Source organism: Drosophila bipectinata, chromosome XR, assembly GCF_030179905.1.
Source record: "Drosophila bipectinata strain 14024-0381.07 chromosome XR, DbipHiC1v2, whole genome shotgun sequence".
In the NCBI taxonomy this organism is placed as follows: Eukaryota; Metazoa; Arthropoda; class Insecta; order Diptera; family Drosophilidae; genus Drosophila; species Drosophila bipectinata.
Window position 1 is genome coordinate 23,099,688 of NC_091735.1, and position 12,984 is coordinate 23,112,671.

General features: G+C 37.6%; 2 protein-coding genes across 5 annotated transcripts in view; one reads left to right on the forward strand and one right to left on the reverse strand.

The window, feature by feature from the left end:
- The window catches only part of nAChRalpha3 (nicotinic Acetylcholine Receptor alpha3), a 142,047-nt gene that overhangs the window by 75,106 nt on the left and 53,957 nt on the right, over positions 1 to 12,984 (forward strand). The window lies entirely within an intron of this gene.
- LOC138925588 (coiled-coil domain-containing protein 1-like) lies at positions 196 to 1,470 on the reverse strand. Its single transcript, XM_070276419.1, has 2 exons — positions 1,341 to 1,470; positions 196 to 1,237 (listed from the first exon to the last, which is right to left on the reverse strand). The coding sequence occupies exon 2, from the start codon at positions 1,186 to 1,188 to the stop codon at positions 394 to 396; it is 795 nt and encodes a 264-aa protein (XP_070132520.1). The 5' UTR covers positions 1,189 to 1,237; positions 1,341 to 1,470; the 3' UTR covers positions 196 to 393.

Sequence of the window (12,984 nt, forward strand, 5' to 3'; positions counted from 1 at the left end):
TTAAAGATCCAAGACTCAAGACTATAAGCCACAAAAAGCCTACTTTTCTACAAGTCAGCCTTGCTTTTCTTTAAATTTCAATTACCTTGAAAATATATTTCCAAAATAAATTATATTTTTCATTCAATTATTACCAACTTTATTTTTGAATAAACCAACCAACCTCCATTTATAAACCAAAAAATACATAAAAAATTAATTTCAAAACTGTCTAGTATTTATTTTTGCCAAAAAAGTAGTTACATTAACTGCGGAACCCAATAGATGGAAGAGATCCTTCCACAAAATCCAGACACCAGAGGCAGTGAGTCCAGAGGGCATGATCCAATTTGGAGGTCGATTGTGTTTCTTAATTTTAGAGTTTCAAATGCAATATAGTTATTATTCTTGAGCTTAATCTTGATCTTGATCTTTACTATCGCCATGTGGATAGTCTTGTTCGGTTTGTGAATCGATAAAATCGCCCCAATCCAGGGCCAAGGTGATGGGAGTGTCGTTCTTGTGGACGGGCTTGCCGCGATAAAAGAACTGGAAATGGTCCAGAGGTATACCAAGGTACAGGCTATAGGCCCCCATTAGTTTGCCCATTCGAGTGGTCATATTGACTTGAAAAGTATGTACTATCCTGTGATTAGTGACGATCTGCAAAGCCACGCGTTTTTTGTTGTCATTTTCCGACGTGTCCATGATCTGGTCCTGGGATGCCAAATCCGAGATGCTGTCAAAGGTTATGTCGTCGTCACTTTCCTCGTTCTGATCAGCAGGGTCATCATGGGCCTCGTTCTGATCAGTATTGTCAGTCTCCTTGGGCTTTTCAGTCTCATCATCTTGCTCATCTTCATCTGAATCGTTGCCTAAATTCAAAGTATCGCCAACCTTAATGTCGCACATCATCTCGACAATGGCACTATAGTCAGCATCGGTCATCCTTTTGGGTTGCAGCTTCAGACCTCGCCTGAGCTTGAACGGTGGTGATCCGTCCTCCGAGAACAGAGTGGTGTCCTTGGCCGATGTATCAGAGTTGGAGCTTCCCGGCGATGTGCTGCTCAAGCTGCTCTCAAGCGATTCCTGGGGTGAGAGGCTGTCCATCGACTCATTTAATTCATCAGGGATCTTCTCATCTTTATCCTTTTGGTCCTTTTGATCCTGGTTGCCCATATTATAGTTGGGCAATGATGGGTCCGACATTTTTCAATCGGTTTCTTGTACAAATTGTGCAAAAGTTGCTATGAATTTTCTAAAAAAAAAAAAAAAAAAGAAAAAGGAATTTTATTTAAAAACCGATTTAAATTTTTATTGAATTTCGAATTTGGAACTTTTTTTTTTTTTTTGAAAATTACCAAAAATATTAGTAATATTTTTTGCTTTCCGATGTTACCAGTTGTAGGACATCAGTTGGAATGAATTTTCTACAAAATTTCAAAATTTCCTTGAAATTTGGATTTGACAGTTTGGATTCCAAGGATTGCTTGTTACAAAAATAGTAAAAGATTGGTTATTTTTTATTTAAATATTTAAATAAAAATATTTGGGAATTGGGAATAAATTAGTCACAATACTGCGCTTTCTCCAAGGCTATCGATTACTTATTACCGATAACATAATACTGATTATACTATCGGTAAGATCTCACCGCTTTTGGTCTGCCCATCACTAGTCTTAAAGGCAGTTTTCCTTTTTAAAAAAAAATAAATAAAATTATAAATTAGTTTCAATAATTATTGCAAAACAATGTTTTAAACTCCAACTAACAAAGCCCTTTTTTGGCCAAAAATTAGGTTAGTTGTCTTTCTAACTTGGCCCATGAAGCCATATGAAGGCGTGGCTGTAGTGGGTGTCACTGTCACCTCCACAACTAGCCCATTTCCAGGGGACTACCCTTGGGGACAAATGGCAGCTAGTGTTTTGATAAATGAAGTTGTTGTCGCTATTTCAGTTGCAGTAGTTGCTGTTGCCATTTTTTCATTCGTTTTTAGCCTCGTTTTCAGTTTCCCGGCCAACATTAATGCGCTGGCCAGTTTGCCAAATGAGTTTGCCAAAGTGCCACAGCTACACAAGGACTATTTTTTAAACAAAGACTTTCTTAACTTTAATTTTAAATAATAATAATAAAATAATAAAATTTAATAAAAAATTTCAAGAAAAATAAACTAAAAATCTGGTTGTACAAAAGCTTAATTCTTAATAATTTTTAATAAAATTTCTTAATTTTTTCTCAACTGTATTTCTTCAAAAAAAAATGTAAGACACTTGAAATTTTTTAAGCTGTGACAAAAGAATTTTCTCTGGGCCAGAAAACGGAAGTAAGACAACAAACCGCAAAGGACACCAAAAAAAAAAACAGAAGAAGGAAAATACTAAAAAATGCATATAACAAAAATACTAAAAAGAAAAAAAAAGAAATAATAATAATAAAGAAAACCTGCAGAAGCTAAGAGAAGCGTAGAAAAGCAGAGGAAGAACTGACTTTACCGGAAATGGCAAAAGCGCTCTACTGCTTCTTCTTCTTCTTCTTCAGAGTCAGTTTCAGCTTCTTGTTCTTTCTCTTCTTCTGGTTCTGCTTCTTATACGCCGCCATCATTTGTACTCCATTTTCTTTTTATTGTTGTGGTTGTTGTTGTTGTTCTTCCTGCTTTTGCTGAAAATTGCATTTATCTTCAAGTTGGAATTTCCTTTTTAGTTATTTATTTACTAGCATTTCTTGTTTTTTTTTTTATTCACTTTTCACACAAGAAGTGAAAAAAAAATAAAATATAAATATATGTATATTATACGTATGTTTCTGTGTTAAAGTTTGTTTATAAATATGTAATATATGGATATATGGATGCTGTCCCAGCTCTTAGGCTGATTTTATGCAATTTGCTTTTTAGACGACAATTCTGAGAAGCAAAGAAAGTCATGTCAAGGGATACAGTGTCTCAAAAAAGGCAGTCTATATAACAAAAAATTATATAGAATTTTTTAGAGAATTTTTTTAAGTAATTTTATTGATTTAAAAATTAAATATAAAAAATAGTTAAGCGTATTTGCTTAAAAATATCGTTACCTTTTAAGCTCTTCAAGAAAACTGTTATCGATAACTGATAAAGTTGCCAGAGCTGCCTGTTAGAACGTTGTGGGTTGCCAGATGTAGTTCCTACATGTCTCCTACTGGCTATTATAATCAGAAATATTTTTAAAGATCTTCTGATTACGATCTTACTATTTTACATCAAAAAGAAATAAACTCAAAGATATAATCACCTCTTCTGCTTAGTTTCTTAACTTATGTGAAGCACTGTACTTACCACCTAACCACCCACTTTCTTTCCACCACAAAGTCATGCATTTTTCATATCTGTTGTGCATATGTGTGAATATATTTGCAAGCAATCCGCCAGAGAATCAACTGCAACACCTGCCTCACCAGCAGCACCACTAGGCTTACCTGCCACACCTGCCACTTCTGGCACATTTGCCTAGCGGCTTATGCCTTTGTGCCGTTGCCACTGGCTTTTGTTGCATTAACCCTTCTCTTGCATACAAAAAAAAAAGCAGAACCTGAATGCCAATCGCCCAAAAGTCAGATAAGTTTCTAAAGTTTGTTTCGAACTATGACCAAAACATTTCAGGGATCACTCTACCAAGATCCTAAGAAGAGGTGGGCTTTTTTTTCTTCTAATTTTTTTATTATTCTATTTTTGAGTGAGTAAAAGTCCTGGCTCAGGTCCTGGATTCTGGCCCTCGGGGGACATTACAACTAAGAGTTGCCGCTTAAATATTTCCCATCATTTCCCCAGGCCAACTTTTGCTATGGTACTTTAATTTAATTTGAAGTCGGTTGGTTTGCCGGTCCGGCGACAAGGGTCAGTCTACACTGGAAGAAAAATCAGAAATAAAAGAAAAATCTTTAGAAAATGAGATAATATATCTAGATAATGGCTCTAGACTTCAAGCCGTATGGGTTAGTCTTTGTTGAGCTTAGTTTATTAATTAAAATACTAGATCTAAGGATATATATTACCATCTTCTATAATATCCTGTATAGATATCTTTAGAAAATAGCTCCAAATTTTCCTTCAAGTGCAAGTGTTGACTACTTTCATGAGCCCAGGACGAAATCACCGCCAAGCCAAAAAACAGCTGAAATCCTGGCCTGGCAGGAACTCACCGACTAAGGACGAAGTCAGCAAGGGGCAGGACGATGAGCGAGAAGCGAGAAGCTGCTCCTCGGCCAGGAGCAGCACTCAGCGCTCCTTAGGGCCTCATGCATATTCAAAGAGCATTTCATGAACTCATAAGCACGCCACTCACACTCACACCCAGGCCAACGCCCCGAGGCATCCTGCAGCCTGCCTGCAATTCAGCAAGGACCTCCAACCACCAACCACCCACCTCTCCCTCTCTCTACAACCGCATCAAGGTGTCCGTGTTTCGTGTCAATGCTGGCGGGGTCAGAAGCCAGAAGCTGAGGTTCGAATGACTGCCGGTCTGAGGTTGGTTATTTCCAGGCGGGGGGGAGGTTGGAGTTGGGCCATTGGTCAGCTTCCAGTTGCCACCGTTAAGTGGTTTCTCGTTCCCCCACCGCCTCCTTCCCCAAAACTTAATCAGGCAGTTAGTCCTGCGTGGAAATCCTGCAGAGAAACTGATCGCCGTAAAGTAATGGAATATTTTACTTTGGGGCACAATGGCATTTACCAAACTTTTAATGGAAAGTGGAGGGATTAAACAATAATAATAAACAGTCAGGGCATCAGAGGGTTAAGAGAAAGTGGACTACCCCCTAAGTCATGCAGAGAATCCTTCTCCATTAGAGACTTTTGGACGTCAAGGATATAGAGAGCTTGAGGATATAGATTTATATAGAGGCTAACTGCACCAAAAGGAAGCTGTAGCTATAGCAAGCTATCTGATAGCCCTCAGATCTTTAAGAAGAATATCCTTAAGCAAGTGGGGAGCTATTCCCTATCATTCTCTATCCCAATCTTGTGGCCACCACTCTGATATATTTTATGGGAATTTTCTAAAGTTTAGAATATAGCGAGGGTGGGGGCTTTCTCTCGCCTTCGAGGTTAGGCACAGGTTATGTTAGAATTAATAGCTATTAGTATAGTATAGATAGCCCATCCTTCGATATCCCTTCCCCGTCACCTGGACCAAATATGTCCTGCCATTACAACAATTGACAAAACAATTACGTTAAGCCATATTGAAGCGATTTGTGGCTCCACTCAAGAAAGTGGCCCAAGAACATGAGGGGAATTTATTAGCCACTTAGGAGGAAGCTAGCAGCCCATTCCAGAGCCTCGGTTCTCTTCTCTCCGAAGGACTGCAAGGAGTCCTTAGCTTCTGCTCCTTCATCTTTCTAGGTTTGGGTCTGGGTCTGGGTCTGGGTCTGGGTCTGGGTCCGGTGGTGCAAATGAAATATGAATAACGCAATAAAAACGTCTTCTAGATGCCAGTTTCGTGGCTGTTGTTGGTGTAGGTTGTGGATACAATTTGCATCTCTCAGATACAGAGTTACAATAAAAAGGATGCAGGATACAGGACACACACACACACACTCGAATGGCTGCGCATAAAGTGACAGTTACATTTGTCGTTCGCTGCGTGCCCAGTAAACGAAGCAACTGTGGCAGTAACCAGTTGCCAGTAACCATTTGCCAGTTACCAGTAAGCCAGTCATTGCACTGAGAGAAAAATTCTAGAAATAAGGATTTTATTTTAAAAGGGATATTTATTTTTTTAGGGGCTGGCTAGCTTAATAATTGATACTATTTCAATGAATATCTTAGGGTTTCTTTATAAATTTTTTTGTAATCTGAGGGGTTTTTTTAAGCAGAGTCTTGTTTAAAATTAATAATTTCTAAAAAAAAGATTAAGAATTTATTTTAAAGTGGTTTTTGAGGTTTTTTTTTAAGGAAAACCTTCCGTATTTTGTGTTAAATTATAAAACTTAAAAATAACCAACATTCTTTGATATTTTTTCGAACTTGTTTTTTTTATTCCAATGAAGTTTTTCTAAAATATATAAAATAATTTTCTAAAATAAATCTGAATAATAGTCCTATTCGAAATATAAAATATTATTTAATAAGTTCTAAAAGATAGCTAACTAGATACTTAAAAATTGCATTTAATAAGTTTAAAAAAAAAAAATGGAAAGAAAAAAAATATATCACTCCAAGTTTCGAACTTCAAGTCCAACATATGTATGTATCTGTATCTCCTTGGAGCTATTTTTCCATGCCATGTATCTCTCAGATACTCCCCGACTGACATATATTATGCACAAGGTTATTTCTCTAACTGGATTTTCTCTAGAAAGAGTATAGAGGGGGGGGGGGGGGGGGCAGGGGCGACAGTGCTGGGGATGTTGCAGAGATAAGGATTGGGCCATGACGTTGATGGCTTTGCATACGCTTAATGCGGGGTGCTCTTTACCAGTCGGAGAGAGAGAGAGAGAGGGGGTGGGGGTGTTCGCACACAGCATAACCTAAGTAGTAAGTGGAGGGATTGGAGCATGTTAGTGGATTGTCGGTTGCGCTGCGACGGGTTACGGACTTTACCTTCCGCCATTTGTATTTGTTTATCAAAGCGCGAACTTTTCAACGTCCCTACCACCAGCACGCCCCCCTCCCCCTCTTTTTGTGCAAATTTGTTACCAGCTGCATTTGAGAGCCTCATGTATGCCACATGTATCTGTATCTGTGTATCTGTGTATCTTGCAGTTCAATCTTCAGCTCAGTGACGCATTGCATTTTACGGCTTTCAAATCCCAACCGCCCGCTCGCCCCCCCTACTTTCTCCACATATATATCCTGGCATCTATCCTTTCTAGGGTTCTGTATGTTATTACCACATTTTCTGCATTTTTTTTTGTATCCCCAATGTCAGCAGAACCTGTCAGACTCGGGGGAACAATTTCTGGAGTACTGCAGCAGCAGTCAGGCTTTGTTTGCTTTTGGCATTACAGGTCCTGGGCGACTGACAACTTCCTGTGACTCCTTTCCATGGCTCCTGGCTGATCTTTAATTACAAAAAAAAAAAAGGAGCAACAATAAAATTACAAAAAAATAAATGGGGGCAAGTATAGGATATAGGAAGGGAGTTAAAACAAGAAAACTTTATTATAATTTTGTCAAAATCCCAGGGCTGATGAGGAAGTATTTATGAAGTGTTTAGGGTTTTGGGGTATTAAGAAAGTGAAGTAATTATTTTTAATATTTTTTTTTTTTTAATATAGATTGTTCTTAGAAGTATTATAGAAGAATATAGAAGTATTTAGATTAGTAGCCAAGATGAAGAAGGAAGGGAGGCCTCTAGAAGGGGCGTCTAAGCTTTTATTAGTATCTTCCCTAGCATAGAGCTTAAAGATGTGATTTTAAGATGTATTCCTTATAAGATATATACTTTAACAAATTAGATATCATATGCAATACCATCCTTCAGGACCTGCAGATTAATTAATTAATTTATTTTATTATTATTTATTTATTTTTATTAACCTTTAAATTTAAATTGCAAATTTATTTATTTTTAATGGAGATAGTTTCAAATTTTATACGAAAAATCGACTAAAACCTCTAAAGTTTCCTCTAAATCATTAGAACCTCATGCCTTAACTTCAAACCTAAAATATATTAAGTAATACGATCTTAAATATAAAATCTTTCATCTTATAAGCCCCATATCTTGTTTCCTCTTTCATTTTTATTCACTTCCCTCAATTGGAAAAGCTCGTTTGGCTGTCATTTATGTCGCTTACCTTTTCATTGAGGCGTCTCAATATTGACAGCCTCAACCAATCGCAATCTTAACGTGCAACTTCCAGCGCCTTTCAGTCTCAGACTTCAGTCCTCAGCCTTCAACCATCAGCCTGCCACTTTGCTACATTTTCATGCCCCACCGCCCTTTAGCGCCTTTGAATGTCAACCGCCAATTGCTCATTTGTCTTCCGGTTGATGTCCGTGTCAGTTGCCCGTGTGTATGTGTATGTGTGTGTGTGTGTGTGTGTGGTTATGTGTGTGTGTCAGTATGGGTATGTGGCATCATTTAAAAGCCACAAAGTGCGCGGCAAACAAATCAATTTGCCATAATCATCAAGTAACAGGAAAAGTGAGGGGGCGAATGAGATCGCGATTGTGCGAAAGTGAAAGTAAAAGTGAGTAGAGAGGGGAGAGCGAGAGGGAATGGGTGAAAGTTATCCATAAATGACCCCCCTACCCCCCAATACCTCGCAGAAACGACCCTTCCTTTCCCATCTTTCAATTTTCCTTCGGAAAAGTCGCTGAGTGACAAGCTGAATGCGTTTGCCAGTGGCAGTGGCAGCCGCAATGCAATTACTTTCTTAAATACACTAAGAGAAATTAATTATTAAAAAAAAAATACTTAAAAATTAAACCATAAATAAGCTTGAAACTCTTAATATTTTTAAACAAATTTGTTCTTCATTTATAATTTTCTTTAATATAATTTCTCTCACTGTAAATTCAGTGGCGCCTCAAATATGGGGCACGTGAATTGGCCGCTTCCTGTATCGTATAGAAAGAGACAGCATACGCCGTTGGGGTGTGTGTAAAAGAAAGAGAGAGTGCAACTGAGACACGAATTCGCAATTAAGTGATTTTATGGTCGCGTATTTCAATTTATTGGCAATCGAGCGTGTTGCCAATCGGCCCTCCACCCTCCATCCTCCACCCTCCACCCACAAGAAAACGGGGTCTCTCTTTTGGTAAAGATTTGGCCCCCCTGACCCTCTTCCAGACGCAAAGCTTTCTTTCAACATTAAGCGATATTAGATTTATAGCAAAACACACATACTACCCATACACATACGCTTCATCATCGCCATCGTTTTTTTTTTTTTACTGCCATACTGTCAATGGCTGCACTTCCGCTTCCGTTTTTGGGGGGGAAGAACTGCGCTTGTGTGTATTTTATCTTGTCAGCAACGTCAGCGAACGAACTTGATTACGTTGTCATTTGCTTGAAATACACTCGAAACGAAACCCATCTGCCATCTGCTTCTTCTTATACATATTGACATAAAAAAAAAAAAATAAAGAAAATGTATAGTTTGCTTATGGAAGGATACGAAGGGATTCAAAGGATGAGAAGGACATCAACATAAATATTTGCCAAGCGATGCAATGAAACAAATTGTTTTTTCAAATCCCCCCCATCCTTTAAAGCTCAATAGGAAAGAGATTATAAAACATTAACAAAAAAAACAAATGGCATAACTCCGGGAAAAGTCGGAGTACTTCACGTACTTATTCCACTCAATATTATTTTGGGGGAGAAATTTCCACACAAACACCCCAGAAACATAATGATTATCCTTTAAGCCGATTTAAGACGAAACTTTCCACATATAAGACACACACTCTTATTTTGTGTCTGGCTGCCAAAAGCAATCAGATTAGAATCCAAAGAATCCCCAAAAACTTTTGTCAATATTTTCATAAGTGATTAAATTTTTAAAACTCCAACAAGTATTAATATTGAGTAGCTTTTAGGGATAATCCATTAATTTTGATTATTAACATTAATTCTTAATTCGACAAACATTAATTTCCGACTTTGCACATTTAATTCATTTAAAGTTCTTTGCATTGTTCGCTGCGGTTACCTGCTCTGGAATTCTATTGTGCCAAAAGTAATCAGCTTTCGGGGAGAAAATCTTGAGGAAAATGGGGAGGGAAATGGCTTCCAGCTAAGTAAGCCAGAAATGTGAAAACGAAAGTGAGCTAGTGGGCGGCTTCTGATGCTGGTGAGAGAGGTCACAGGTTACTGAAAATATTTCATGCTTTTTGGGTGTCAATGATGCCAAAAACCAGAACAGGACAATAAAAAGGTTGGTAGGTTCGGTAGGTTGAGGGCCGATACAAATAGCCTTAATTCCAATAAGGACCAAATCTAGTAAGAATTTGTTATATATTTAATTTAGAATATTTAGTCAGAATTCTAGGTTGTTTTTTTAACTTTTAAGAAAATATCTTGGCCATTTTAAAGTCGTTTCGGAAAAGAAGAACTCTTCATTCTTATGAATTAGGACTTCAGCTTGTTTAGACTGCATTATAGGTTCGAAAAAAATTAGAAGCTTGAATCCTTGGAAATAAAAGATACTTAATTAGAGCTTTAATATCCTTCAACCTCCCTAAAAATATCAGAAATAATTCAAACAAAAAAAATTTCCTTGCAAGGTTAATTCTTAAAGAAGAAATTTAAAATATACCAAAAAAAATTTATCTCATTAGTATTTGTTGTTGTTGTTGTGAAAAATACAATTTTAGGCTCGTTAGAAATGCGTTAACTATGTCGACTTCTACTACCATTCCCCATCATGGATCTCTTCACGTTTTTATTTTGGCGTGTGCGTGTCGGCGACATTTCCTACTTCCGTTTCCGTCGCTTTTCGAGTTCCTTACACTTACAAACTGCTGAAATCCCAGCCACACCCTCGGGCTGCTGATATTTTGCCATTTTTTATCGGCCATACTGCAGAGATAAAAATACTTTTGAGGTTTTTTTCTATTTTTAAAAGAATCTTAATAAGTTGGGTGCAAAAATAGCTTTTAATTTTAATATATCTTATTTATCCGTATCTTATATTTGTTTTTTGAAATATCCTTTACTCTTTTTAATCGGGCATGTTTCTTGGAGTGTGGTATGTAGGAAACTTTCGATACTATGGGGCACTGTAACCGAAAACGTTTTGACACATTGGCAGATGGGAACCAGGGGCATGGGTTTCGGGAGGTGTTTGTTGTTGCCAGCAAAAGGTGGATTCATTACCGTGAGGCGGGAGTGTGGGGGCGATATGGGGGTCTTGTGCGGTAATTCCTGTTCGTTTTTTGACGCATGGCCATAAAAAATGATGATGGGGATCATGCACGTGCTCTACGCTCAATTCATCAGGTTGCAACACCTACAAAACGAATGAAATTCGGTTTCGATGTGTGGAGGTGGTGTGTGTAGCTTCCCAGTTCCCCAGTTGCTTCATTTTCTACAAAAAAGAAAAAAGACAGCTGTGTGCGAAAGGGACGGGTGTCGAAGGATTGGGGGGCGCTATTTGATGGGCATCGCCTGACACTTGGCAAAAATATTGCCATTTAAGCTTCGGACGCAGCGTTTACGCCCCTGACAGGGCCAAAATGGATATGACGATGGCTGGCGAAGGAAATGCTTGGAAATTGGTCGAGGAAAACTGGAAAATACCGATGGACAGGGGCAGTGGCAGGGGGAGGGGTATCGGGATTGAGGGATAGTGGGATAACTGGAACAGGGTGTCAGTTAGTGAATGATTGCATTCGTTTGCATTTGATGGCCATGTAATTGGTCATATCACCGAGAATATATCAAACTGAAATATCCCAAATAAAAATTTAAATACTGGAAAAAGAAATTGAAGCAAGTAATTACCATTTTGGAAAAACTTTATTAGAAATATTAATAGAAATTTATAAAATATTATTTTATTCAACCTTTTCTCTTTCAATATTTTGAAATTCGTTTTAATTTGACAATTTAATTTATTAACATTTTATTTTATTTCATTTCATTTCATTTCATTTATGTTGAATTTCAATAATTCATGCGAAACATAACAGAAAGGTCGGAGAAATCTTCCAGCGGAGCTCTATAACAGTGAACAGCAACGACAACGCCTCTAAGGAGCAACATCCTGCCCATCATAACATTTAAATCCATTTCATAGTTATTATCATTTATCATAGATTAATTTTAAATATTTATTTACGTAGCCATATTCTGTTTTTAAGAAGTTTTTAAGAATACTTTTAATTGTTGTAAATAAATTTTTCAGGATGCATGCGAGAAATATCGCATGCGAGATGTGTTTAGAATCTGGTCTTGGTCTGGTCCCAATCCGCTGCTACATTGGAACAAAATTCGCATGCGATTTGAAATTAACTTTTTTGTTCCTGGTCATACTTTTTTGAACACACTAAAATGGTTTGGTTGACCGTAATTTTATGGATTAGAAATTGGTGTGACCTGGTTTACCTGGAAACACACTAAAATACGGTCATACTTTTTTGTTATGAAAACCTGGTCACACTAATTTTCACCTCGCGAAAATGCAGCCACACTAAAATACGGTCACACTAAAAAAATACGGTCACACTAAAATACGGTCACACTAATTTTCGCCTCGCAAAAATGCAGCCACACTAAAATACGGTCACACTAAAATTTTTGCTCAAATTCGGAAAATACGGTCATACTTTTTTGTTACGCAAACCTGGTCACACTAATTTTCATCTCGCAAAAATGCAGCCACACTAAAATACGGTCACACTAATTTTCGGCTCGCAAAAATGCAGCCACACTAATATACGGTCATACTAAAAATACGGTCACACTAAAATACGGTCACACTAATTTTCGCCTCGCAAAAATGCAGCCACACTAAAATACGGTCACACTAATAAGTGTGACCAGACTCTCATAACAAAAAAGTATGACCGTATTTCCCATCTTTTCAGATAAAAAATTAGTGTGACCGTATTTTTAGTGTGACCGTATTTTAGTGTGGCTGCATTTTAGCGAGGCGAAAATTAGTGTGACCGTATTTTAGTGTGACCGTATTTTAGTGTGGCTGCATTTTTGCGAGTCGAAAATTAGTGTGACCGTATTTTAGTGTGACCGTATTTTAGTGTGGCCGTATTTTTAGTGTGACCGTATTTTAGTGTGGCTGCATTTTTGCGAGATGAAAATTAGTGTGACCAGGTTTTCATAACAAAAAGGTATGACCGTATTTTAGTGTGGCTGCATTTTTGTGAGGCGAAAATTAGTGTGACCGTATTTTTTAGTGTGACCGTATTTTAGTGTAGCTGCATTTTTTGTGAGGTGAAAATTAGTGTGACCAGGTTTTCATAACAAAAAAGTATGACCGTATTTTAGTGTGGCTGCATTTTTGCGAGACGAAAATTAGTGTGACCGTATTTTAGTGTAACAAAAAAGTATGAACGTATT